This window comes from Phalacrocorax carbo, chromosome 7 (assembly GCF_963921805.1).
Source record: "Phalacrocorax carbo chromosome 7, bPhaCar2.1, whole genome shotgun sequence".
Classification (NCBI taxonomy): domain Eukaryota; kingdom Metazoa; phylum Chordata; class Aves; order Suliformes; family Phalacrocoracidae; genus Phalacrocorax; species Phalacrocorax carbo.
Genome location: NC_087519.1, coordinates 17,507,518 through 17,532,843, shown reverse-complemented (window position 1 = coordinate 17,532,843; position 25,326 = coordinate 17,507,518). Strand labels below are relative to the sequence as shown.

The 25,326-nt window shown below is 38.7% G+C and overlaps 1 protein-coding gene and 1 long non-coding RNA gene across 8 annotated transcripts in view; one reads left to right on the top strand and one right to left on the bottom strand.

Moving 5' to 3' along the window:
- The window catches only part of TJP1 (tight junction protein 1), a 160,177-nt gene extending 157,726 nt beyond the window's left edge, over nt 1-2,451 (bottom strand). For 6 of the 7 annotated variants that reach the window (XM_064456570.1, XM_064456571.1, XM_064456572.1 and 3 more), the window contains exon 1: nt 1,594-1,775. In XM_064456570.1, the coding sequence (XP_064312640.1) occupies nt 1,594-1,760 (167 nt within the window). In that variant the 5' untranslated portion in view covers nt 1,761-1,775. Of the gene's footprint in view, nt 1-1,593; nt 1,776-2,412 lie in introns of those variants that run through there. The other variant, XM_064456573.1, reaches the window with a different exon arrangement.
- On the top strand, nt 1,583-12,889 carry LOC135314294 (uncharacterized). Its single transcript, XR_010373763.1, has 5 exons — nt 1,583-1,670; nt 5,036-5,084; nt 7,175-7,280; nt 11,016-11,072; nt 12,247-12,889. It is a non-coding gene; the product is annotated as an uncharacterized LOC135314294 (long non-coding RNA).
- Nucleotides 12,890-25,326: the final 12,437 nt, after the last annotated feature.

The following is a 25,326-nucleotide window of genomic DNA, read 5'->3' as shown; positions in this document are numbered from 1 at the left end:
AAAACATTTCCAAGGAGAGGAAGGAAATATGAAATAGAACAACAGTTATCGTTATATTACGCATAATTAAACTTCTTAAAAGAAGTAACACACCAATACATACACTGCTGCACACAAACAGGAGTAACATTTGGGAAGAAAAAATAGGTATGGTACACTTTATGTAACTTACATAATCAAAATCAAACCACCAAATACTCTGTAAAAACCCTTTGATTTTTTACATTATACTTAGGATGAATAAATTTGTCAAATTTTGTTCTTATCTGCAAGGAATAGCAAGATTTGGAATCCATGACAGAAAGCTTACTAGTTCCACATTATGTTTCTTCAAGTGATGTGTTTCCCTGACACTGTCTATGCTAGCTGACAGTGGGGGGGGGGGGGGAAAGAAAGTAGTATAAACACCCACACATTTTACAACTCATGTAAGGCCCATTTTTGTTACAAATGCTGACATGAAAATATTTCTATTTGTGACCTACCTATTTTTAAATAAAATGACCTATCATGCCTTCTGTGACACTTTCCTTCACTAGGAACACGTAAGTACAGTGAAAGAAAACCATATGACCATTACCACCTAAATATCACTCTTGGTCTTTTATAGATAAGTAATTCTCAGCGTACAAATTTGTTCTTGATATTTTCCTCCCAGAAAATCTGACTTGACAAGTTTGCAGGTTTTCTCCTTACAATTTCTCCTGATGATGACATACATCCCACCGCTTCAGTCAAGCTGACATTGGGCTCTTGCAAGTCCATGAGTGACTGGGTATTGCAGTGCCAGATGCCCTACTCACCCACATTACACCATTATACTTTAATACGTTTTTCATAACATAGTGTTGACTCATCCAGAAAAATCAGTTCAACACACAAACAGCAAGCACAAAAACAGTGGAAATAAGTCAGGGGAAAAGCAGGCTTTACATAAAAATGAACACATATGAACAGTACTACAACCTCTGTCACTCGCTAACCTATTAGACTTGTATCTCCCTTTCCCCGTTTTTAAATACACCTGTCAGCAGAAGCAGGGGCTGGGAAATCCAGACCCCAGCATTCTTTACAGAATGCGCTACAGTCGGAGGCTACACTTGGGTGTCACGCAAGCGGCGGAACACCGCCTGAGCTGCTCCGGCGCCCCTCGGCACGCCATGGCCGTGCTCCAATAGCGGGTCTCCCGGAACACGTACGGCAGGACCCGCAAGTCACCAGGAGCGGGAACCACGCTTCCAGCCGCGGAAAGCGCCGCGCCAGGTGTCCCCGGCGGGCCCAAGGGCGGGCGCGCGGGCAGCTCATCCGGCACCGCCGCCGCCGCCGCCTCCCGGCGTTTTCCACACGACTGGTGGTGAATTCGCCGGGAACTTTCTGCCCCGGAGACGTCCGCCAGGAGCCGCAGGCCCGCTCTCGCCCTGCGCCCCGACCGGGTCTGGCCACGGCGCCCCTGCCACGGCCGTCACGTCTGAGGGGAATCCCCTGCCGCCCCGCCCGCCCGTCCCACCGCGGTCCGCGCTCGGCCAGGCGCAGCGCCCCGCGCCCGGCCCGCCCCGGCCCGCAGTGCCGCCGGCCCGGTTTGTGCCTACTCACCAGAGCTTCCTCTTTAAGGGCATCAGACTGCCCCTGTTGGAGGCGGTCACCCCTATGGCCATCTGCAAGACAGTCAGGTATTTCTGATACTTCATTTTGCCGTCGCCCCCCCTGTCCCTGCCTCGTTCCCGCCGCCGCCACCGACAGAGTCTCTCCAGCCGCTGCATGCAATCATCAAATTTTTATTTCCAGGCATCTGCCGTCCCTGCGTCGCGCTTCTTCCCCTCCTCCTCCTCCTGCCGCGCTCCCTCTCTCTCTGCCCCCCCGGCTCACACTCTCCTCCTCCCCCTGCCGCACTCCCTCTATCTCTGCCCCCAGCTGACGCTGTCGTCCTCCGCCTCCCGCCGCGCTCCCGCTATCCCTGCTCCAGCTGACGCTCTCCTCCGCCTCCCGCCGCGCTCCCGCGCTCTACCCTCCCCCGGGCCCGCGCTCCTCTCCTCCTCCTCCCGCTGTCGCACTCCCTTTCTCTCTGCCCCCCGCACCTCCCCGTTCTTCCCCCCGACTCGATGACGCGCCCTTCCTCGCCCCCACCGCGCTCCCATCCTGCTGCGGGGCTCCCCCGCCTCCGCGCCCTGCCGCGCTCCCCGCACCTGACCGGGCCGCTCGCCCCCGTATTGTCTCTGCCTCACCTGGGCTGATTCCTGGCGACCGCCTCCTCCCCTCGCTAGGCCCTCAGTGGGGCTGGGGCCTTTCCCTCTGTCCCCTCGTCCCACAGGCTGGGCCGGGCCGCCCCTCCCCTTCCCCCCTGGGCAAGCGGGTCTTCCTCGCCATCTCTGCCCGTTACCGGGGCGCTCCGGGCCCCCTCCCCTCCCCAATTACCTGAGGTATCCCGCCCCCGCCCATGTAGCGCAGCTGCTGCTCTGCCCGCCCGCCATCAGCGGGGCGCCATGCCGCAAGCCCGGCTGTCGCGCAGCGGTGCCCTCTCCCCGCCACCTCGCCTCTAATCCCATTAGCGCCTAGAATAGCCCCATGTTATTTTAATAATCTCTTTCCCCATCCGCCTATTTAACAACGTCGGTTGCGGGCTAGCGGTAACCGAGCTGCGGAGGCGAACGCCTCACCACCTGACAGGGCGGCCTTGTGGAGGCGGTGAGGGTGAGCGGGAAGAGCAGCAGTAGGGTGGGGGTGAGGATGAAAGGGAAGGCGAAAGTAAGGGTGAGGCGAGAGCGAGTTGGGGATGAAGGCGAGTTAGCGTGCGGGCGAGCCCCAGGATGGCGCTGTAGCGCGAGCAGCGCTTCCCGCCAAGCCTCCGTCAGGAGAGGCGGTACGAGAGGGCTGGAGAGCAACTCCCGCCGCGGCGGTCCCCCTGCACGGCCCCGAGAGTCGCCTCTAAATAGCCTAGTGAGGTCTCAGGGAAGACAAGACAGCCTCCCCCCTTTTGTTTTCATCTGATGAATGCAACTAGAGTGTGTTTGAAAATTAACTCAAACTAAAAGTATTAAACGTTTTCAGAGGGTGCCCACCTTCTGGATGCTTTAGCAAAAATAGCTGAACACACCTGTGTTAGTGGCCTTAGGTATGACACAATTATTATTACAACGTTAATCTGTTTTGTGCCTTCCTGCTCAAGCTCCACACTAAGAGCAGCAGAAGACCGTGGCATTTGACAAGTGCTTTTGGAATTAATTCTAAAACAGTGTGCAATAATATCAGAAACACTCCTCAACACAAATATCCCTGAAGTGAAGGGTAGCGCTTAGCAGACACGTTGATCAATAGTGGTGGGAAATACTTCAGCTAGAGATATCCTGTTTAAGTGTGTAGATATTTTGCAGAATGCAGATATGAACAAATCCATACTGAACTGACAACTTTTCATTAAGATGCTGTAATGTAAATAGAATGAATTGTAATACCCAGAGCTGAGGTCCTAAGGTGGCACTATCAGCTAGGAAAGATATTGTGAGCAGGATGGTCGCTTTATGTCTCAGAGATGAGCATTTCAGTGATTATTTTTTCTTCTTTTTTTTTATATGTAGTATATACCGCAAGACTGTAGTAGGCTACATTCTACATAGGCCTGTTCATTATACAGGAAGGAGAAAAGATAAATATATTACTTATTAATTAGAAACATAGTAGCTGTATTACTGTAGTTAATGAGATGGATGGCTCTTCATTTTCAGCCAAGAAATCTGAGATGTATACAAATGCCCTGAAATTCTTTGTCACAAATTATTTAAAAATTCAAATGCCAACTCAATGCCCAGCATCAGCCTGCACACCTACAGCTCTCAAGATCTGTTAATGGGTTCTTTGCCTTTGGAGAAACCAAGCATTAAAAGCAATGAGGAATGGTTAACTTAAAATGATTAGGAAGGTTGAGGAGGAGGAGGAATTAATTTTTGTGCTTAAGCAATGCTAGCAGTATACAACTGCAAAGTCTATATCTTCTAATCAGTTTGAAAACCTGTAGAGATCTTACTTTGCCATAAAAACAACATATTGCTTTCTCCTGTGTATCTAGTTTTCATTAGCTGACTGAAAAACACACTTGTTGCCCACACAAGTTATGAGAGAGTAAGTGTGGGCTGGATTTTATTCTCGCCATCATCAGTACAATGGTAGCTACATTGTAATTGAAATACTCACTTACAGTTGTGCAATCCTACTACAAAAATAATTTACACTTTAAAATGGTAGGAAATGCTGACTAAAGGAATGATGAGACTATTAGTTTGAATGTCACATTTGAATGTTACACCTGTCAGAACAACATGTATTTTTCTATCTCGTACAGAAAGTCTTGAAAGAAAAATCTAGTCTTAATCTGGTTGTAGTGGTAGAAATTTCACAGATAAAACAATCTAAAGATACAAGCGAAACAGTTTATTTGAAAGCTGGTAAACCTGGAAGAAGCCAGTAAGTTTTCAGAGTTCTTTACAGGACTCTACTAGTAAGTCCCAAAACATTACTTTTCATTTTTACAGTAGCAGGTTTGGGACATAAATTTAAGTATCTGTATACAAAAGAGTTAAGAAATGCACCAACACTACCTTGCATAAAGACTTACAATGGAGTGTGCCTATAATTTCAAGCGTTTATTCAACTTCTTCAGAAGTCTGTGATGTGATTCCTATTCTTAATTCAATAGAAATTCCTAAATCTACTTAAGTTTGCAAAATAATTACAGTTATTCCACATATAGCTTTATAGTTTTCAATTATTATACTCTATCAATCTGGTACTAACAAATTAACTTGTTTTGTTCATTTTATATATCATCTTCCATAGTGCTTGATGTGTATTACAAAGGCGAAAAATGGGTATTAATGAAGAAATTTTATCCTTCAATTTTAATTGGCATCATTTCTGTTTCTCTCATACCTGTTCCTCCTTAGTGCTGCTCCATTACATATGGCCTTTCAGAACATGTTACTTTAAGCACCTATGTTTTATATAGCTGAAAGAGTAAAAAGATCCTGTCTTTCCTGCCTTTCAGGTGAACAGCCTACTTTTAACAGAGGTCAATCAGCAGTTTCCAGATTAGGGTAAGCACCCAGACATTTGCTGTTAGCTCTGAGGCCTGTGTGGACCCCTTAGCCAAGCTAAGTCTAAAATTTATACAGTAGATATCCCTGCAAGAGAGGCAGTCTGATCATATTTGCTGTTCTCAATACAAACTTATTCTGTCTGACAAGATACGCTCTCCTTCGCTACAGAAAGCTGCTCTTTTTTTTTTTTTTTTAACCTAGCATGCATTGTAAAACCAACTTAATTCCTGTTAGATTACTTCAGGTTAATATAGTTATTTCATGTGGTGGAGTGAATGTCAGTACAAAACAAAACTGAGCCATACTAACTTCTTAATTTTATTTGCTTAGGTAATTTAACTGCAGACTTTACCTCAGAACAAACTCTATAATCCATCTATTGCTTACGGTCCCTGATGCCCTTGCCTCTTCTGAGGCCTGCCCTCACAATGACCTACCAAGGCACTTATTGGCTCAGAAGAGCAGACTGCTCTTTCAAGCAGTTACATGTTACAGTATTACCTATGACTGCTGAACTTGAATGGATGTGTGGTTGGCACAAACTCCACTCATAATAGTATGTTTATGCTAGGACAGTGATGCATCTAGAAGATAGATGGATGGACCCTAAGATGGTGTTTAATGCCAGTGTTTGTGGTCTGATCTTGGCCCATGCCTTGGTGGTTTTGGATGGAGAGTAGGCTGTTGTCAGCACTGGGAGACTGGCTGCAACGTAGAGGGTGCCACTGAGGCAGTTGTATGTTGGGAGCTTCCATCAACAGCTAAGAATAAGGGAGTGTAATTGTGGCATAAAGCTATTTTCACCCTAAGTTGTGCCTCTCATTTTTTTAGTCTTAATATTGATAGACTATGAGAATCCAGATAGTGCAAGATTTTACAGCATTATCTACTTCTGCTGATTTTAGATTTTATTTCAGTAAGCCTGTCACTAGAACAAGGATTGAGGAACCTTATCTTGCTTTCCTTTATCATCAGCCCATCACACATCCCCATAGTGCCAGCTGTCACTACGCACCATCCTTTTCTAAGTCTCACCTGCATCACTTAGTCTTGACTGAGCTTACAGGAAGAGATATTTAGGTCTGTCTCAAAAGACTCTTTTGAGATCTTACAGAAATGCACTTTAAAGTCTTGGCTATGTTTAAGTTAGTTCAGATAATGTAGTTTTGCTGCAATAACATGAGGAAGGAGAAACTACACCTGTAACTGGCATAGCTGTGCTGGTGAACAAGCAAAACCACTTTTTTTTTCTGATGTAGCTTATTTTGTTCAGCAAACCTGTATAAGCTATACTGTCTGGCAAAAAGAAAAAATAATTTTACCAGAATAAATGGCATCGTTATTAGTACTGTAATGGCGACATCAGCAACTTTTGAGGGTAGATTAGGCCTTAATGACATTTTTAAGCCTTCAATTACTTCATTTTTAGGTTGTCAAAATTGTATTAGAACTGAAACAAATATTAAATAAACTTGTTGCTGATTTTATGGCATATTAAATAGCATCTTCTATTTGCTTTTTAGAATGCTCCTCATTTTAGCTTTACTCTGCATATAATAGAGACTTTTCATAATATTACATTGCCCATTCCATGTAGTTCTCAATACTGTGCTGCTGTGTATGCTGAAGATTTAGCATTTTCTTTATTTCTGTGATACACCTGTTCCCCTTGCTGACTTCTACTCCAATGATGGATTAAAAAATCCTGATATGTGTCATATACTATGCTGTGATATTTAATATGATTTGAGAACTTTTTATTACACATTTCAGTTGGTAAAGTGGCAACATTCCAGACTGATACAACACTGACATTAAAATATTACATTAGATAACTGATCTCCATCTCTAATTTAATGTAAATCTTCCTGTTTACTAAAGAGGGTTACTTTTTTCTGCAGTAGTTAGTAATGTTTTATTCTGTTAATTTCTACAGTTAGTCAATTATAATCACACTATTAATAAAGATTTATGTTAACTAAGAGAATTAATGCAGATCCTTCAGGCAAGAAAGCTACTGAAACAGACTTTCTTGCCATTTCAATCTATCATGTGTAAGCTTCATACATGTCCCATTTTCTTTCCAGAAAGCAAAAGAAAAGGATCACACCTGTCAAAGGCAAAAGAGGTCCTTAGAATCTACAAGTAGGTCAGATGCAGTGACTCCACAGGTTATTTTCTCCCTCCTCAAAAGTAAGGAAAAAGTGTGTGCACATGTTCATGTGTTTCCTACCTATGCAGTTACAATACATAATGCTGTGACTTTTTCTGATCTACTAGGGCTTTTCTATACCCAAATTAATGTATTTATGGTATATAATGCATAGTCTTTTTCTGGTCTATTACTGTTTCTTCCATGAACTCCATGTTATGTGAAGATCTATAAAGATACATACAGCACCATCATAAAAAACAAACACTCAGAGGAATTCTCCTATCACACTTTTCTGCACGATTGACCATCTACAAAAGGGGAAGTTATCACATTTCTTTCAAGTGTCTTCATGACAGGCTAGGTTGACTGGTGGCAGAAAACTGTGGGTCTAAGTTGGTATGGTAATAAAGTGACACAGTCATTTAGAACTAACTTGCGTTTTCTGAAACAGTTTATCCTGACTATTCATTTGAGCTGCCAAAATAAAAAGGGGTAAGTAATTTTGCTTTAGAAGGAATGTTCACTGTTTTCTCAGAAGATCATCTTCACAGAATAAATAACTTATTTGACTATGGATTATCAAGAAGAAAGGGTTTGCTGGATTAAGCAATTGAAATATTTACAAGAAACTTGCAAGCAAGTAGCTCTGTTTCACTACAGTCAGGGCTATGTAGTAAATTACTTCCTGTACAAGTAGTGTTAGCACTGTTCTACCAGGTCTGCTGTGGAGCTGCGTTATACTATTACTGCAAAAATAAGATTACTATAAAAGTGAAGAATTCAGGCTACAACTCAGAGACTTGTACTGCCACTTTTACCCATTTCTTGCAAACTTGTAATTTTAGGATTTAACTCTTTAAAAAAAATAAAAAGTCAAAATTATCCAAATATCACATTATGCCTGATAAGTATGACCCTCTCACAGGATAAAATAAGCTTAATGTAGAAAAAATAAGAATATGCATTAATTCCATTAGTGCTCTCTGGTGCAGCTTATTCATGTAGAAAACTACTGGACGGAAGAAATAACCAAGCATACTATTTCCATGTGAGATGCAAAAGGAAAGCATTGCTTCCCAGAAAAGATTCTAAGAAATAGATTGCCATCTGCAACACATCATAATCTCAGTACACAAATATCTAATTAGTCTTGCTAACTGTGTACTGTTAGAACTGTGAGCATATATAACTCCGAGGTGAGGTGTGAGCAGACCTTGCTATCATTCTGGGGTGTAGAGTTGCTAATAACTTTCATTTTTAGATGTTATGCCTGATGAGGAAGGCTCCAAGCACACCAAGCACACATGAGAAGGGAAGATTGTGAAAAGCAGGGGGTAATGATGGTTCCCTGAAGCAAGGGTGTGAAGTTTCAAAAGACAAAAATTTAGAATATTGGAGGCTGAGAAAAAAAATGTATACCTCAACTGTTGTGGCAGGTGTGTTATAGAACCACTGTGAAAAATTGTGAATGACAACCAATTCATAAGACTGTACTCAGTTCTCTAGAAAGACTACTTCCTTGAGTTTCCTTTACCATTTTTATTTGAAGAGTGAGTTCTGTGTATGACAGAGAGCATTACTAAAATTTAAGGAGCTTCTCCTGCCAAAAATTATATGCATGCCTCATTTTATAAATTAGTAGTAATCCAGACCCTTATTTAGCTTCATCAATATCTTTGATTAAATGCTGATAGGGATGTTTTCACATCCATGAGATAAAGCCTGAAAGCTAGATGTTTCATGAATGTATTGAAATTGTTCAGAATCCTAGCTGAAGACTATTTTATATATCTAGTTGTATATTTACACACTTACCACAAATACAAAAACTATTTTTTACTTTGAGGAAGAAAGATGCTCTCATTACAATATATATGACTGTTAAGACTATACTACTTCAGTCACATTACCAGTACAATGAAAATTAATGGAATAAGATTTACTTCAGTTAGAAGCAAGTATACAGTAATCTACCATAAAAAGAACATAAAAATGTTGGTGGAGCTCATTATAGGGATATTGTTTATGCTAATTATTTAAATTTTTTTTAACTCACACTAAACCTGATTTTAATCAGATTTGGATTGGGTTTTTTTTTGCTTGGACAAAACTTTAATCAAACAATTCAACCCAGAAGAGTTAGTAATAGTCAGGTATTATGCTTGGCTGGGACAGAGAGAAGTGGAACTACATACAAACAGAAGAAATCTAAAGGCCTAAAAGCTACTAATTTCATTGTCCTGTCTGAATAAAAGATGAAATGAAAACAAAGACTATAAATTATGAAATAAACAAGACTTTTACAACAAGCATTAAATAATCAAATTTGAATTTATGGTTTTAAGCCTGCTCAATATTAATGAATATTGATCTATAACAAATGATCCTTGTATTCCAGTGTAGGGAAACCTACATGAAATTTTGGTGCAGGTTGCAGATCTGTTTCCCACATTATTATACCGTTTTTATATATTATCTCTTGTAAATTCTGATAGATCATAAAACTTAATATACACACAGTAAGCCTAGCAGGTAGGACTTAAAAAGTAAAGCTAACCAAAAAATGTTAGCTAAGCCCAACAACAAAAGCTTTGATGCCACAGGGAGCTCTTTTTGTGAGTATCTAGGACTACGCTTGGTGAAAAAATCAGCTTGAACACAAGTTGAAGGATTAGTTCATATGATGTCACTTTTGCTTTCATCAGTGATTAGCTCATGCCATGCCCTAGTGACATGGTATCCTATTCTATTGGAGACATTTGGTTAGACTCAAAATACAGTAGTAGGTTACAGTTTACACCTACAAATTTTCCAAAATCCAATATTGTTGTGGTTTAGCTAGCAACTCAACCCCACACAGCCACTCACTCGCTCCCCCTCCAGCGGGTAAATCTCATGGATTGAGCTAAGAACAGTTTAATAATTAAAATAAAACAATAAAAATGGAGTGAAAATAACAAGAAAGGCGAAACCCAGGGCGGGAGGAAGGGAGAATGAACAACCAAAACAAACCACACATGACAGTGACAGTCCCCAAGCCACATCCGCCACACTGCGCGCCAACTGTCCCGGTTAATGTACTGGTCATGGCGTCACATGGTATGGAATGGACATCCCATTGGCCAGTCGGGGTCCGTGGTCTTGGCTGTGGCCCCGCCCCTCCCGGCCTCTTGCCCACGTGGCAGAGTATGGGAAGCTGAAATGATCCCTGATGACTACAGGTGCTACTGAGCCACACTGAGGCGCTACCTAACAGCAATAAAGCATCAATGTGCCATCAGTGCTATAAAAGCTACAGTGAAGAGAATTAACTCTATCCCAGCCAAAACCAGCACAGACTATTTTCAAAAGCAAATCTATTAATGCTGATAAGAGTCTGCAAGATGTTATCTTTTAGTCACAGAATTTTTAATTTTAAGAAAACACCAGAAGGAACATTTGTAACATTCCAGGGAGATAAAGCTCTCCCATTAAGTGTGGGGATAGTGGTGTATATATAAATAAAAATATAGCTGTGTAAGAGAGGTATAAAAATAAGCTTAAAGGGATCCTTGAGATTAAAAAATATTTCAATTTCTGAGAGCCTAACTTCACAAAATATATGTCTGATTGGGTACCCCAAATTATTGTTCAATTTTGAAAATATTGGTCTAAGTGAATATAAAATATTTTTAATAAAAGAATGTGATAAAAATGTTTAGTATGTAAATAAAATAATAACTAGATAACACAACTGGAAATTAACCATATGAAACATATTTTTCTCTCTCCAGTTCCCTTCAAGACTATCTAATACAAAAAAAGAACACATCTGGTCATTACAGATAGAGGTATTTTTGAATATCAAACATTGTTTTTTACTTCATTGACTGCATAAAGGATTTACAATTCTCTGTCTTGCTTTACTAGCTAGTGTCAAGACTTTTCCAGACTCTACTAAGGTACTTATAAATGATAAAGATTCATGTGGAGATCAATGCTTTTTCTGCAAACCAGAGTTTTATAACAAATAAGCAATTTTCTGTCTTCTGCTTCAGAGAAAGCACAATTAATTCTACCTTCTCTTAAACACTACAGTTATTGATACTTTTGGCATAGATAATCTGGCTCCAAATTTGCTGTGAGTAGACCAATTTTTTTTAATTGCCCCAGTGTAAAAATAAAACAGCCTTTATGGCATTCATGATGTTACACTGTCCTAGAGAAAATACACAAAAAGCGAAAGGGAAAAAGGGGAGAATTAAACAATTTACTATTCTTCCTTTAACATAGAGCACAGAGGTTTAGGTTGTGGGGTGGGACATGTTTTTGTTGTTTGGTTTTAAGCAAAAGAATATGGTAACGTAAATAAAGCAATACTAAGATTTTTGTCTGGTAAGGTAAACGGTCTCAAAACACCTTTTGCTCTTATAGCAGTTTATATAAGATTTTTTTCTGATCAGTTCAGCTTCTTTTGTTTGTTTTTAGATATTAAAATAACAGAAGTATGTTACAGTACTGTTGTACAGGATTTTATTTGTCTAACTTAGAATTGGTCATCGCACTAGTACTCTCTAATACTGAAATATTTCTACTTCCTAACATGTTCCAAAAAATTAATCAGCAACAGATGTGAGATGAGGATGTATTTTAATACACTGTCTGTCCTTGCCCTTTGTTTGCCTCTTATTTTTTAACATTTTTGCTTGGAGCATCCAAAGAGAAAAAAATACCCTGTTAGGGTCAGGTGTGCTCAGCTGGCATAAAATAACAAGGCCACACCAAAGTCCTCATTTTATACTATGTGAGGCTCTGGTAGTTAGTCCATATATTTTGGTAAGTGTTGGAAGCAATATTTCTAATTAGTGTTTTCCTGGAGCTGACCTGAATAATAGGTGTCCTAAGATATGTCACATTGTTATCTGCACTGCTGCAGTGCCAGCAGACACCTTGTTAACAGTTACAGTTTAATTACTCTTCTCAGTATAACCCGCAACCTTTTTTTCTCTCATTACACACCTGCAGGTTTGCAAGTTTACTTGCTCTCTTGCCAGTGAAGCAATTTACCTAACATCTGCATGTGAAGAGCACGCAAGCAGTTGTGAAACTGTCTGGTTCTTACTCAGCACAGTGTACTTTTGGGAGCTATTCATTGGCTCTCCGATCTTTGGACCAGGAAGAGAAGATTAAATAAAAATGAGAAAAAAGCTCTGGGTTCTATTATTTTTGATTCTGTGAAAATTCCTCTATCATGTACAAAGGACAAATTTGAAGAATAACTGACAGCCATAAATACAGCTCTCTCCTGCCGCCCTAAATATCTCTACAAATATGTTCATTTTATTTCTGTGGTGCAAACTCTTCCTCAGAACCATCTGCACCACTGGTTGAAAACCAGAACATACAAAAAATGCCACTGCTTAATGGATTATGAGCAAGGTCACTCTCAAACCCACTGCAAGCCAACTGTCCAAGCAGCTAGAGCTCATATTCGTTGGTCTCACTCCGAAATGAAAGCTACCAAATGCTAAAGAAGCCAGTGCATGTGCCTCAGGAAAATCAGCTGATTTCTCTGTGCTGGTTTTGGCTGAGAAGGGGTTAATTCTCCTCACTGTGGGGGTCGCCTACCTTTCCAGCTTCCCGCGCTCTGCCGCGTGGCGGGTGGGGCTGGGAGGGGTAGGGCCGTGGTGGGGGCGGCTGACCCCGACTGGCCAATGGCAGGTTCATTCCATACCATGTGACACCGTGACCAGTATATTGCGGGGGGGGGGGGGGGGGGGGGGCAGTGGCAGCGCGGGAGCGGCGCGGCGTCGGGTCGGCGGGCGGTGAGCGGCTGCGGCGCGGGCGGTTTGTTTCGGCGGTTCGTTCCCCCTCTCCCCTCCCTTCCCCCCCCCCCCACCGGGGCTTTGCGCCTCTCGTTGTTCTCCTTTACATTGCATTTCTACTGTTGTTTCTTTTAATTTTAATTATTAAACTGTTCTTATCCCAACCCCTGAGCGTTACCCTTCTGATTCTCTCCCCCATCTACCAGTGGGGGAGTGAGCGAGCGACTGTGTGGGGCTGAGCTGCCGCTAAACCACGACATTCTCACACAAATCTAGTGTGATTTCATCCTCCAAAACTTTTCCTGGACCTTAGTGACAAACAAATAGAATTAATAAATCAGTGAACCGACACCAGAAAAAATAGATTGGAATGAATATTCAAATGGAAATAATGAAATCAAGCTTCATATCTGCTCATGTAGACAAAAGTGATGATGTTCCACTTTTTATGAGTAACCTTGGTGTGGCTAGAGCTACCCTTTTGCAGTGTTGACGGTTTGAATATGTACCGAGTACACTGACTATAAAAGAAAATGCATGGATCCCTGTAGAAGACAGAAGACATAGTATTTGTAGGAACAAAGCAAAAATATCAAGGCTTGGAAGTGCTCACTGCAAAACACGTTCCATCTGATCATCCATGGACGTCATTATGATAGCCCCAATACCTCAAAAGCTCTGCAACTGTTTAGAGGGAAGGTTTCTTGTGAACCTGAAGCCAAAGATTAAGGGGTGGGTCACACTGTATTGGATTCACTCCTTCCAATAAATAAGTTCCTGGTTATCTTATTATGCAAAGAACATACATACTGTCTGTCTTGGGTGTTTAAGAAATGTTATTCCTGTGGTATCTATGCTGTGAACAGAACAGAAATAGCTTCTGCTCTCACCTTGTGTTTTTATGTGACTACATCTCTAAGCAATCTGTCTTGGTTTTAAATGTTATCTTCTGCAACTTTTGAAAGCATCTCTGTCTTCGCATGTAATGTACTAAATACCTCCACTGACTTCTGTACATTTTGACAACGTAGTGCTATTCAACCACAATAAAATTTTGAACTGACTTATACAGCTTTCATCACAGCAATTCCCAATGAGTGGAAAAAAGCATGCAGGAAAATCACCCAGCATAGCAGAGGGATAGTTATTCAGCAGATAGGAAGAAAAGGTCTATATAAGCATCTCAGTGCTATAGTGGCTGCAAGGAATTTTATTCTGTTTATAATCAGCATAGTACCAATGTCATTTCTCAGTTACTCTGCATCCTACTTTATGCAGACAGCTGACAACTTATGACAAATTTGATGCTCTAGAACCTCAGCTTCTTGCTGGTGAGTTATATTACCAATGCAACAAAATTTAAGGTCATAGCTAAGAATCTGAGTGAATATGATTCAATTAAATGTAATGCATAGAATCTTATTCCCCTTTGTGTCATATTCAAATTCATGTGAGCCTCTCTGAAGGAGTATAATGGTGAATAACACCAACCTTGGGCTGAGGGGAGTTGGCTACATAAAATCTTAAGATATAATTTGCATAGCCTTCTACAGTAAAAAGAACATCAGTTTGCCATACACTGCTTTTCTCTTTACAAATGCATTGTCATACTACTGTACAAGTAATATTTGTCTGTTAATACACCTAATATATACCAATGACGAACATTTCTGCTCTGCTATATAACATTATTTTTAAAATATTCCACTTCTAAACTACAGAACATACTCTTATCAGATTTTGACTCAGTCTGTGTTTCTCTGAATGTCATTAGCATGCTTTATACTAGCAACCAGCTCTTTGCCTTTTCAATTCTCTTAGCCTTCTCTAGATGGAATAGGACTAGTGTATTCTCTGTTCTATTTCATCAAGGCACACATTCTGTGTCTTCACATATACTCTGGCTAGCATTAAACAGACAGAGGTTTGTAAATAAACAACTCATATAAAAGCCCTGTAGGTTCCATCTTAGCTTCCTGTGCAGGCCCAAGATTGACATATTTTCAGAGAATTTCTTGCTAGTATTTGATGATCTTCCTTTTTTTGATGCTTTCCCCTCCAATATTTTTCTATGCAGTCTGTTGGATATGTTCTAGAAATAACTAAATTAATCTGCCACCTACACAGAGTTGCTGAAGATACTTATAAATTTTTTCAGCATATTTGACATAAAGTCAAACATAAGAAGAAGCAAACTCACCCTCCAGATATTATTCCCTCATTCTATAAGGTCATTGTGTTTACCAGCCATTGCTAGTCACTGTGGTGCATATAATTCTTTTTATGTACCCTTGTCAACCCAGAGAAAAAAGGAGTTTGCACATGCCAACTTTACCTAATCTTACAAAACACACATAATTAATCTCTGTTATATGAACAAGTTTTACAGCTGTTTATAAAGACATTTTTTCCTTTTTTTGCCTTTCTTTGTAGAAGGAACACACAACATCTTACCTATGTTTCAGTAATAAATATTGGTAAGGCTATAAGGAAATTCACATAAAGAATAAGAGAACAATATTAAAGACATTAACAAATCCAGGAAATCAGACAAGTTCATAATTTAATTTAAATTATCTTCTTGTGACTGCCTGGTGCATAATGACTTTAATTTTCTATGTCGCCAGTAAAAATTATAGCATATAGGCTCAAGTAAAATAGAGGAAGCCAATGGGCAAAAGTCACAAGTACAATGCTTCAAGATACCATAGAGTGGGATACGTATGTATGTAAGCCAATTTTCCTTTATCAGCTGACCGTCATGTGCCTGTATGCTCTCAACAGCAAGCAGAATATATAACATATACATTCTGTAACTGAGGAACACATCAAGCAAAAACCAGCTGTGCCTAGTTCTAAAAGAGCCGCCTATCTTTCTATGTAGCTGATTAGACAGTGGTTATTTACAAGAAGTATTTACCATTACTTTGGTGGAGGGTTGGAGTATGGCAAGGGAAAGCTCTACCGATCTTTAAATACCCTGCAGGATTTCTTATGTCTTCCATGGGTTGATTAAAATAACGTGTTCTTGCTTGTTCCTTATCCAGAAGGAGCATGCTGAAATAATTTGAAGAATATTTTTAAGTAAGCATCCCCCCCTTACATGGGTTTTAAGCAGATGGGAAACATATGGTTCTGTGACAGCATTAATACCTAGTTACAGCAGGTCGTTGAAGATTTTAAATGATCCAGGTTAAATAAAACAAGCAAATGCATTGCAAGGGAGACTGTGGCTGTTCCAACACTGTTCTTTATCACAAGTGTAACACTTATAGGGAGTATGGAGACATAAGACTAGAACAGGGATTGTATTAGCAAAATAAATTAGACCTATAATAAAACAAGAAAAAATAAAACCCTCAACAGAGAATTTAATCACAGTCTACCAGGCTGGCAGCGAAGAAAAGTAAGCAAACAGATTAATTCATCTACTGTTATTAGTTAATGCAAGAACATAACGGTTCTTCATGACAGCAATATGTTGGTGCAATGCTTTTATTATCCTGCAGCACTGTCATTCTTAAAACTCCTATTCCTCAGAGAGTTTACATTTATTTAAAATGGAGATTTGTTTCTTGGATCTAGAGAGTTATCACAAAAAATTTAGCCCCAGACCTTATTTGAGAGAAAGCACATTTTCTATATAAAAGACTCACTGGATTTAACAACTCACTTTTAAAGAGGGAAAGACCTAAGGCTCCATATTTGTTGACGAATTGATGACAAATAACAATGCTCTGTCACAAAGAAATATCATATAGCTCCAACCATAGTTAATCAGGCTTCATTACTGCATAATCCAGGGTCCCAAACAGAAGAGCCAAAAGCTGAAACTAGACACTGTCATTAACTGCTGTTGTGCATGGTAAAACTCCCGAAGTCATGTATTCCCAGGACAGACTAAATTGCCAGAGAGGAGGAATAAACTTGCTATAGAGAATGTGAAATTCAGGACAGAATATTCAGAAGTGAAGGTATATGACACTTGCAAAACTTATGAAACTCCTATAGTTCCATGAGGTAAAGTAAAGGGGCAGGACAATGTCAGGAGGAAAACTGGAAGAGAATTGCATAATTCATTCAGATCTCAGAGAAGAGGAGGCTTTCAAAGTTCCACTGAGCTCAGTATCAAATCCAAAACTTAGAATTAACACAAACAAGAAAGCTAACCCACAGAATCAGAAGCTATGGGCCAATAAAACTATGAAGTTTTAGTTGGCAGGACTACTGAAGCTAAAAATCCTGTCTCAGAAATAATCCTTTATCCCATCTATAGTTACAGCATGAACTAGCTAATGCAAAATAAACATATCACCCCATCACTTGCTGTGAATTCTGCAGATATAATGTATGAGACTAATGTGAATATCTTCTCCTGGGGTTGCCAGATATCCCTAACTAGTAAGATTAGCACTAACACGAGAGAATAAATCCTAAGCGAATTTGGAAGAAGAATAGCTGAAGAAAGGATGTTAAACAGCAGTTGGAAGTAGAGTGAGAGCTTAAATTGCTTCATCTTGTTTCTATCTGTCCTGCTATCAGTGCCATATGTGAAAGTCTATGTGAGCTTACGACATTTCCAAACAATAAAATCTTTCATATCACAGATATTTTATAAAGTATAATAATAAAAAGCTCATGTTACTCTTCTCATGTAATACTACTGCAAGAAAAAAAAAGTAGTTATGTTAAAGAATGAAATGTTGCTTCACAGATTTTAACAAAATATGTCCATTGACTTACAGACACGTGCTCAAAGAAGTAATTTCGCAAAACAAAAGCAATAAGCCATAGGGAGGTCCAAGATGTAGTCGTCTTCTGTGTTAGTAATTTATACTATTCTGTTATTAAGCATACTGATTTATAAAAATAAGCAAAAAACTTTGCTGCTCATAGCTCTTAGACTACAAAGGAATACTATAGTTGAAATGAATAAAGGAACTAAGCCTGAGGTTACAATGTTACAAAAGGATCTCTATTCTTCTGTGGCTTAGTGTATTCAGTATTTTGTTTTCTTTAAGAATCGTTTATCTTTAGACATATTTCTTTCTAAGACGTTCTTAATATTTTCTGCTTTTATATTATCTTTGGGCAGGAGGGTGGGGTTCTTCCAGTGGAAAGAATCTTTAGATTTAATGTCATAAATCGAAAGAAATTCTTGTGCTTCTTTTGCTAAATCGTTTTGACAGCCATCATTGCTGAGTAAAGATGTGCAGGGTCATCCTTTTGAAAAGCAAATTCTTCCTTTAAAAAATTGCTGTAGCAACTATAGCAGAGCAGATATCTAGAGCACCAGGCATGTGTCCTTTTATAAGGTACAGGTTGACCTCTGTAACGGATGTCTTTGGCATAAGCCTTTGATGAAGAGCGGTAAAGAACTATTGAAGGGAAAATCAGCAACTGTAGAAATGTTTTTAGGAATACATAAAAATACATTCACCTGTGTATACAATTTTGGATTAAGCAAGAAATGCACTAAAACTGAAAAGTAATTTGTTTTGCAAAAAAATAGAGAGCTACTACTCCAGGTCATTACTTGCTTTGACAAAAGCCCACCTGACAGAAAAAGAGTGCAAAGAGCTTCAACTCATCTTTGAGCTTCAACTCAAACTAAGATAGCAAAGATAAATTTAGCCTGGATAAAAAGAGATAAAATAATGCCTAGGGAGCAGTTACTATAGTAAGAGAGCTTATTACTAGAACAAAAGGTATTTTCACATCTCTAGGCCGAATATGAGATATTTTAGTAAAATACAATATTTTACCCCAGCAACAAACTTCTACCATGAAGAAATCTTTAAAAAGTCACCGGTATTCAACAAATATTTGCTGACAAAATTAGACTGTGTCTTAATGTGATATTTAGGATAAATATGTCATTGCAGAATGGCTGCCCTGTTCATTCATAGCTTCCACAAAATTAATGAATTTTTTATTAATTACAAAGAAACTAGAGGTGAAATTTCTTCATATGTTCCAAAATATAGGTGTTGTTACACTATAGGTTTGTTACAACTCAATATGACAAATTAACAAATGCTGATAAAAGAGTTACTTTTCTTTAGTCATATGGCAGGTCTTATACAAGGTCCTTAAAATTTTCCTATTATTAATTAGATTTCTTCTCCCCAGTTTTGTTCCATCACATTAGTTCAACAGCTTTTATGGCTGACCAACAAAATATGACTAGTTGGGCTATGACATGTTACCTCTGCAATGTATGAACATATTTTGATTTCTACAGCAGTGAGTCAGTATTATGATGAACTAGCATATATATTCCCGACAGCTGTTTATTTCTCTCAATGCAATTTCACAGATAAATGTCCAGAAGGTATTTGCTGCCCCAGATCTATCATAGAAACCATTTAAGATAGGCTATGGGACTAAAATTAATAAAAGAAAGTTATTCAGTAATGCTAGGACACTGTGCAATAGCCAATTTAAACCGTACTATGTTATTGTTATATAACGCGGTAGAAAGTAAAAATACTTTTATTTTCAATGCAAAATCACAGCAATCAGTTCTAGGAACACTATAAAATGAAGAGAAGATTCCTATTAGTATTTTTATTTTACACATATCATTTAGAGCTGAGAAAGTACACTTCAGAAGAACAACAGAGGCACGAACCTGTGCCATAAAGGTGGAAACCTGTTCTGTATTAGTTGATTGTGTGTTACTAAAGCCATGGGACTATTTGGCACAGTGGACCATAAATACTGGTAAAAGTAGACGAAGACTAACAGCATACCAAATTTCTTCAGGTTGTGTTGCAACATCATTTCTGAAAAGCAAGGCATATAGTCCAGAGTAAGACAGACTTCATTTTCCTGCACCACCGTGATATAATATCACAGTGCAGTACCTCTGTTGCCACAGCTGCCTTATCTTTGGATTTTAGTATTACCAATCTCCTTCTAGGAGCTATTTATTCTATTTTCTCTTCTGTTAGATATCAGTTTACAATATGGGAGAGAAAGGAGCGTTACTGTTAGTGAGATTATAGCCATAAGCTGTGCAAAAATACAATCGTATTCTGAATCACATTGGCTAAATAACTTTGAGCATGTCTGGTGGAAAAGAATTTTATGGATTACTTATGTTATTCGACAAAAGAATAAAAATAACTATTCATTGCTCTGTTTTTCTCTATTTTTTCAAAAATCCATGTATCTAGCACAAAGTGTTAAAAGGGAACCTGGACATAAAGTCTCTAAAGGTATAGTTAATAGCCTTTTGTCTTTTCCTACAGTCTAAATCAAACCATCAATTTATAAAACCCAGATACAACAATACCTTTCCTTATTAGAATTACCTATTGCATATTTTCAATCTTATTCTTATTAATATTTTTATATCTTCTTTTCTGGGATAGAAAAAAGAAGAGTGACCGCTATATTCTGCACCCTAATATTCTATTTTCTCTTTTGTGTGCTACAGACCACAACTTATCTGTTCTTACTGCACATTCTGTATTATTTGCAAGGGCTTCTGTTTCTCTCTGCCATGATAATATACATGTAGAAACAAAGATAATAGGCCAGATTAACTTAAAAAATTCTATTCATTTCAGTAATAGCTGTGTCAAAAATGAACAGATAAATGAAAGATTAGAAAGATAATGTTACTACTCCAGTAAATGAAGACTTCTAAAATATAATTAGTACTTTTGATTCTGACCTTTTATTAACAAAGCAAACCTTGAATGTTATTATGTATTTCAATAAGCAAGGTTGAACAGAAGGTGAAAAATCTTCATCTATGTTATCCATTAAAATGTAAGCCTTTGTGCGCTCTGTATCATATATAAGTATTCAAGATCCTTTATATAGCTGTGACATATCCAAAATAAAGTACTTAGAATGTAATAATCTCTTAGTTGTTACTGAAAACACATCCGGGCCATATTGCTACAAGCGGTACATTGCCAATGTACTCGAAGGTATAATTCTGTCAAAACTCATGAATACTGCAATTGGACAGTGCTTTGGGCCTTTAAATCAATTACTCCTAAATCTGCGCTTGTCAGGTTTCTTCAGATTTTGTAATCCATCCTGAAGAGTGAATCACCTGTACTGCCATTTCTAGCTCTATTTTCAGCGTTAAACAAAAATTTAAAACAATGGACATCAGGACTAATAGGTTTGTATAAAATTTTTCTAAGTATAATGCTTGACTTTATTACCAGATTTGTGGATGGTACAATTTCATATTTATAGAGGAGCCTTAAAACCCATAGATTGACCTAGATGCAGCTTTATCTGATTGTTTTTATCGATTTCTCCCTCTAGAAAACACTGTAATAGAGAATGACACCAAAAGTAAAAGGATCTGACATATCCATTTTCTTTATGTTTACCAAAAATCAGTCACTTTTTAAATCTAAGTCCATTAATTGTTTCTCCTTGGCAATAAAGATTTCCTGCCTCCTTAGTTATATTTCCTAAGGAAACCGTTCAGTCAAATGCATTTGATCATCGTTGCCTTTCTCTGAACTTTTTCCGGATATGATGTAATATTTTCAAGATGCTACAACACCACCAGCACAGAGTACTCCAGGTGTGAGAAAGCCATGGTGTAGTGGACCGAAATAATTACATTTTGTAGTTTTTCCTTTCCTCACTGTTTCAATTACTTGTGATTTTCGAGAGCTGCCATGCTCTGAACTTATGTTTTTAATGAAGTATCTGGTATAATCCCAAATTTCCACACCTGAGTCCTAGAAGACATATCAGAGCTCAACACTTTCTTCATAAAGACACTAGTGTTATTGCCTGTGTAGCTCCTTTCACATTTATCTATGATAAATGTACTCTGCAATATTTTTACCTGGTCACTTATGCTCAAGACAATCTACAGTTCAATAAATTCAGCCCTTACACTTCCTACACTGAGTAAATGTCTCTTCTCAGCAAGCTTTACCGCCTCACTGGAACCATTCACGAAAATGGCTTTGAGTTTATTATGAAGAATGCCACTGATGACCTCTCTTTGTATTATGACAAAAGTATTTTTATAGCAAAGGAATGTAAAAAGTACAGAACCTTGTGATGCAGTAAGATAGACAACTGCATTTCATCGTGTAGTGTTCAATGGCTTGTGTTTACATGCTATGCCTTCCTACCTGGGTTGCAGAGACTTTAAAACAGTCTTTGCCACCAAAAATGAAGGAAAGGCATAGTTTGCCGCTGTGCCATAATTAAATTTATATTGTCGTTAACTAACATGAAGCCAAGAAATGCTCATTTACCTCTTATATTTATCATCTGGTGCTCAGGAAATCTGGGGAAACAATCAAGCACTACGAAATGTTACGACAGTATTACAATTCTAAATATTCGTGTCAGTAAGTGTGTACGCACTGAGGTTTTTTCACAACAGAGATGGAGTACCATCTAGTGGCCAAATTAAAGAGGACATTTTCAAACACTGGTCCATTGCCTTTTCAGTATTAACGGATAAAAGTTGCAGAGCTGATACTAGAGTTTTTTACGGTGCAGAATGTCAATGTAAGTTAAAGCTAACATTGCAAATATACCAATATACTTGTCACAAGGCTACTTATTTCCTTAGCTAATGCACTAAGCTTCTTCTCACACATCTTATTGCAACCTGTGATTTTGGCTGAGGAGGACAGTAGTTACTGGAAAGGTCTTTTCATTTTTAAAATCAATTCTATCTTGACCAAAAAGTTTAAGGATGTTCTGAGCTACTCTAGAAATCGTATGACAAATGAGAAAAACCCAGCTTACCACATTTTTTCAGTAAGATGGATCGTGGAACACTTTCTTGGTGATTCTGAGCCTTTAATTTTTCTAACTCCTTTTTTTGTGTAAGATTGCATTATTACAGTAAAAAAACCTCTTTTGACAATGCTAGAGTATAGTTTCTTATCTTACAATTGTGTCTTTTCCCTCAAGGCTGTGTAGATTACTTTATTTTTTTGAATTGTGTTTCATGTGCTCTTACCAAGCTACTGAAGGAAACCAAAACACTTAACAAAATGCTATATATAACCCTAATAGTGTGGTTTAGACCTGTACTTTTTCCTTTGTAATTGCTGTTTACACCAGTTTTGCTCTTCCAAAATTTTAAATTAACATCTATCTGCCATGAAAAGGCTCCCATATAAACATTAAGCCTCAGTTGTACAGTTGCTATGCAATTGAGAGGTGTCTATTACTGTGTGATTTATCAAACTATCTCAACATGTGGCTCCCACTAACTTTATGTGTGCATTCCACTATTATTGTTTTACAATACGGTGTAATCCAAACCCTAATGGAAATTTACCAAAACTTACCTGGATATGCAAAGATTACAAGTTCTCAAAATTTGCTTGGTAGCTGCAACTGACAAAACTAAAGAGCAGTACAACTTATTAAGAATCTTTAGCATTCTTTTCACAGTTTAGGATTCTGTCATAGGTGGATAGACGTGACTTGCTTACAGTACTTCTTAACAGGTAATAAGCTTCTGAGCGGTCCAGTCCATTATCAGCTGATTTCTTATAAAATATAGCAAAACATTATTGTAAACCAATAACTGCAAATTCCTGAGCTGAAGAATATCTATATGAAATGCTGTGAAATATGACGTTCAAATTTCTTTTCTCTGGTGCACTGACCTAAATGCCAAAATCCCAGAATGACTCTATGTATATGCTGTTCTTCCACAGTTTTTATTCTGGTTAAAATAAGCAAAGAATGACAGGAAGAGTGACATTATCTCAGGTTGCCTCTCAAATGGCAGCAAAAACTTTTTACCTCTTAACAAACTGGTAAAATGAAATTCTACTTTGTGCTCAATCTCTGAAAACTAGCAGAGTTCTAACACAATTATGGTGTATCATTCATAGAGACTGGAGATTATGCAGTATTCATAAACTTAAAAAGGTGGCCAGTAAAGAAAACAGATTTGTAGTTTGCAAATGCTGAGTAAAATCAGGAGTAAATGAAAGACCTTATGAAAATATCACTGGTTTAGTGCATGTACACAGGAAGCAAGCATTAGGAAATATTGTGATCATTAAGGCCATGATGATACTGATAAGATTAACTTGTAGTTTTTGAAAGACTGAGTCAGTTTTTTGTCAGCAGAAGAGCTTCCTTTTTGCTCATTCACCTGACAGATATCATTTGGGTCCGTCGCTGATACAGCCCTCAGTGTTCTTTGCTCCAATAATGCTGGAAAGCCTCTGTGCACACCATCTGAATAACAATAAAGATATTTCTCTGAGAGCTGGCGCAGTTCAAAACAACACCTGCAGGTTGACTTACCAGTGGCTGTGCTGTTGCATTTGGGTTGCTATTTCAGGTAAACATAATTTCATTTTGCCTTCTACAGATAATGGTTATGCCAAATTCGTGCTTCCACAATAGACTTGAGTCGTACACAGTAGAGAACTTATACTCCTTTTGGAAATAAACCTAAAATTATTGCTCCATCTAAACATCTGCTTAGAGAATGAAGAATGGATTTCGTACTAGTGACAGCCTGATGTCATTCTTCTGCCTGCACAGAGAGAATGGAGGGGACCGCTCTTCCTTTACTCTTTGGAAGTTGTTGGCTTTCTCTTTTTTCTCAGTATTGACTGTGATGGGGTCAGGGGCCCAGAGCCCTTTACTTGTACTTGACTACATCACTCTTTATAACAGTACTACTCCCCAAGCCTTTACCTAGCCAAAGATTACAATATGTTCTGTGGCAGGGCCCTGCATTAAAGTTTAAGTGGCATAGAATAAGTTTCCCTGCACTGTCTCTGCAGTTAGTTAAAAGGAAGCCAAAACTCAATTCAAGAAGCGGCATCCTTTTTCTTAGCCTACTTTTTCTATATCCTGATAGTTTACATATTGTGCAGTAAATGAAAATATTTTGCCAAGCTTTTAGGAAAGGAAGTCTTAGATAATTTTCATTCTTGATGATCTTAAGCTGCCGCCACTTTATCCCTGTGTCAGGCATTCTCTGTTTCTGAAATAGCTTGTATTCATCAGTCACCATAAAATTTGATCACTTGATTGAGGGATTTTTATTGTGTATATCACCATGAACTGCTGTTTATTGGATAGTGTGTTTGTTTTTGTGTTTGACTAGCCTACTTTTGCCACTTTTTATTATTTTTTGCATGTTGCTCTCTTGTCTGCAGACCTCAACTGCCATGGTAGTGCCTGATCCAAGCTAGTTTTTGAGAAAGTGTGATTGTAGGCCATGCTCACAGGTAAAGCGCTTTAATGGCTAGTTATGAGATAGCAATGACATTAGGGCTGGCAATACTGC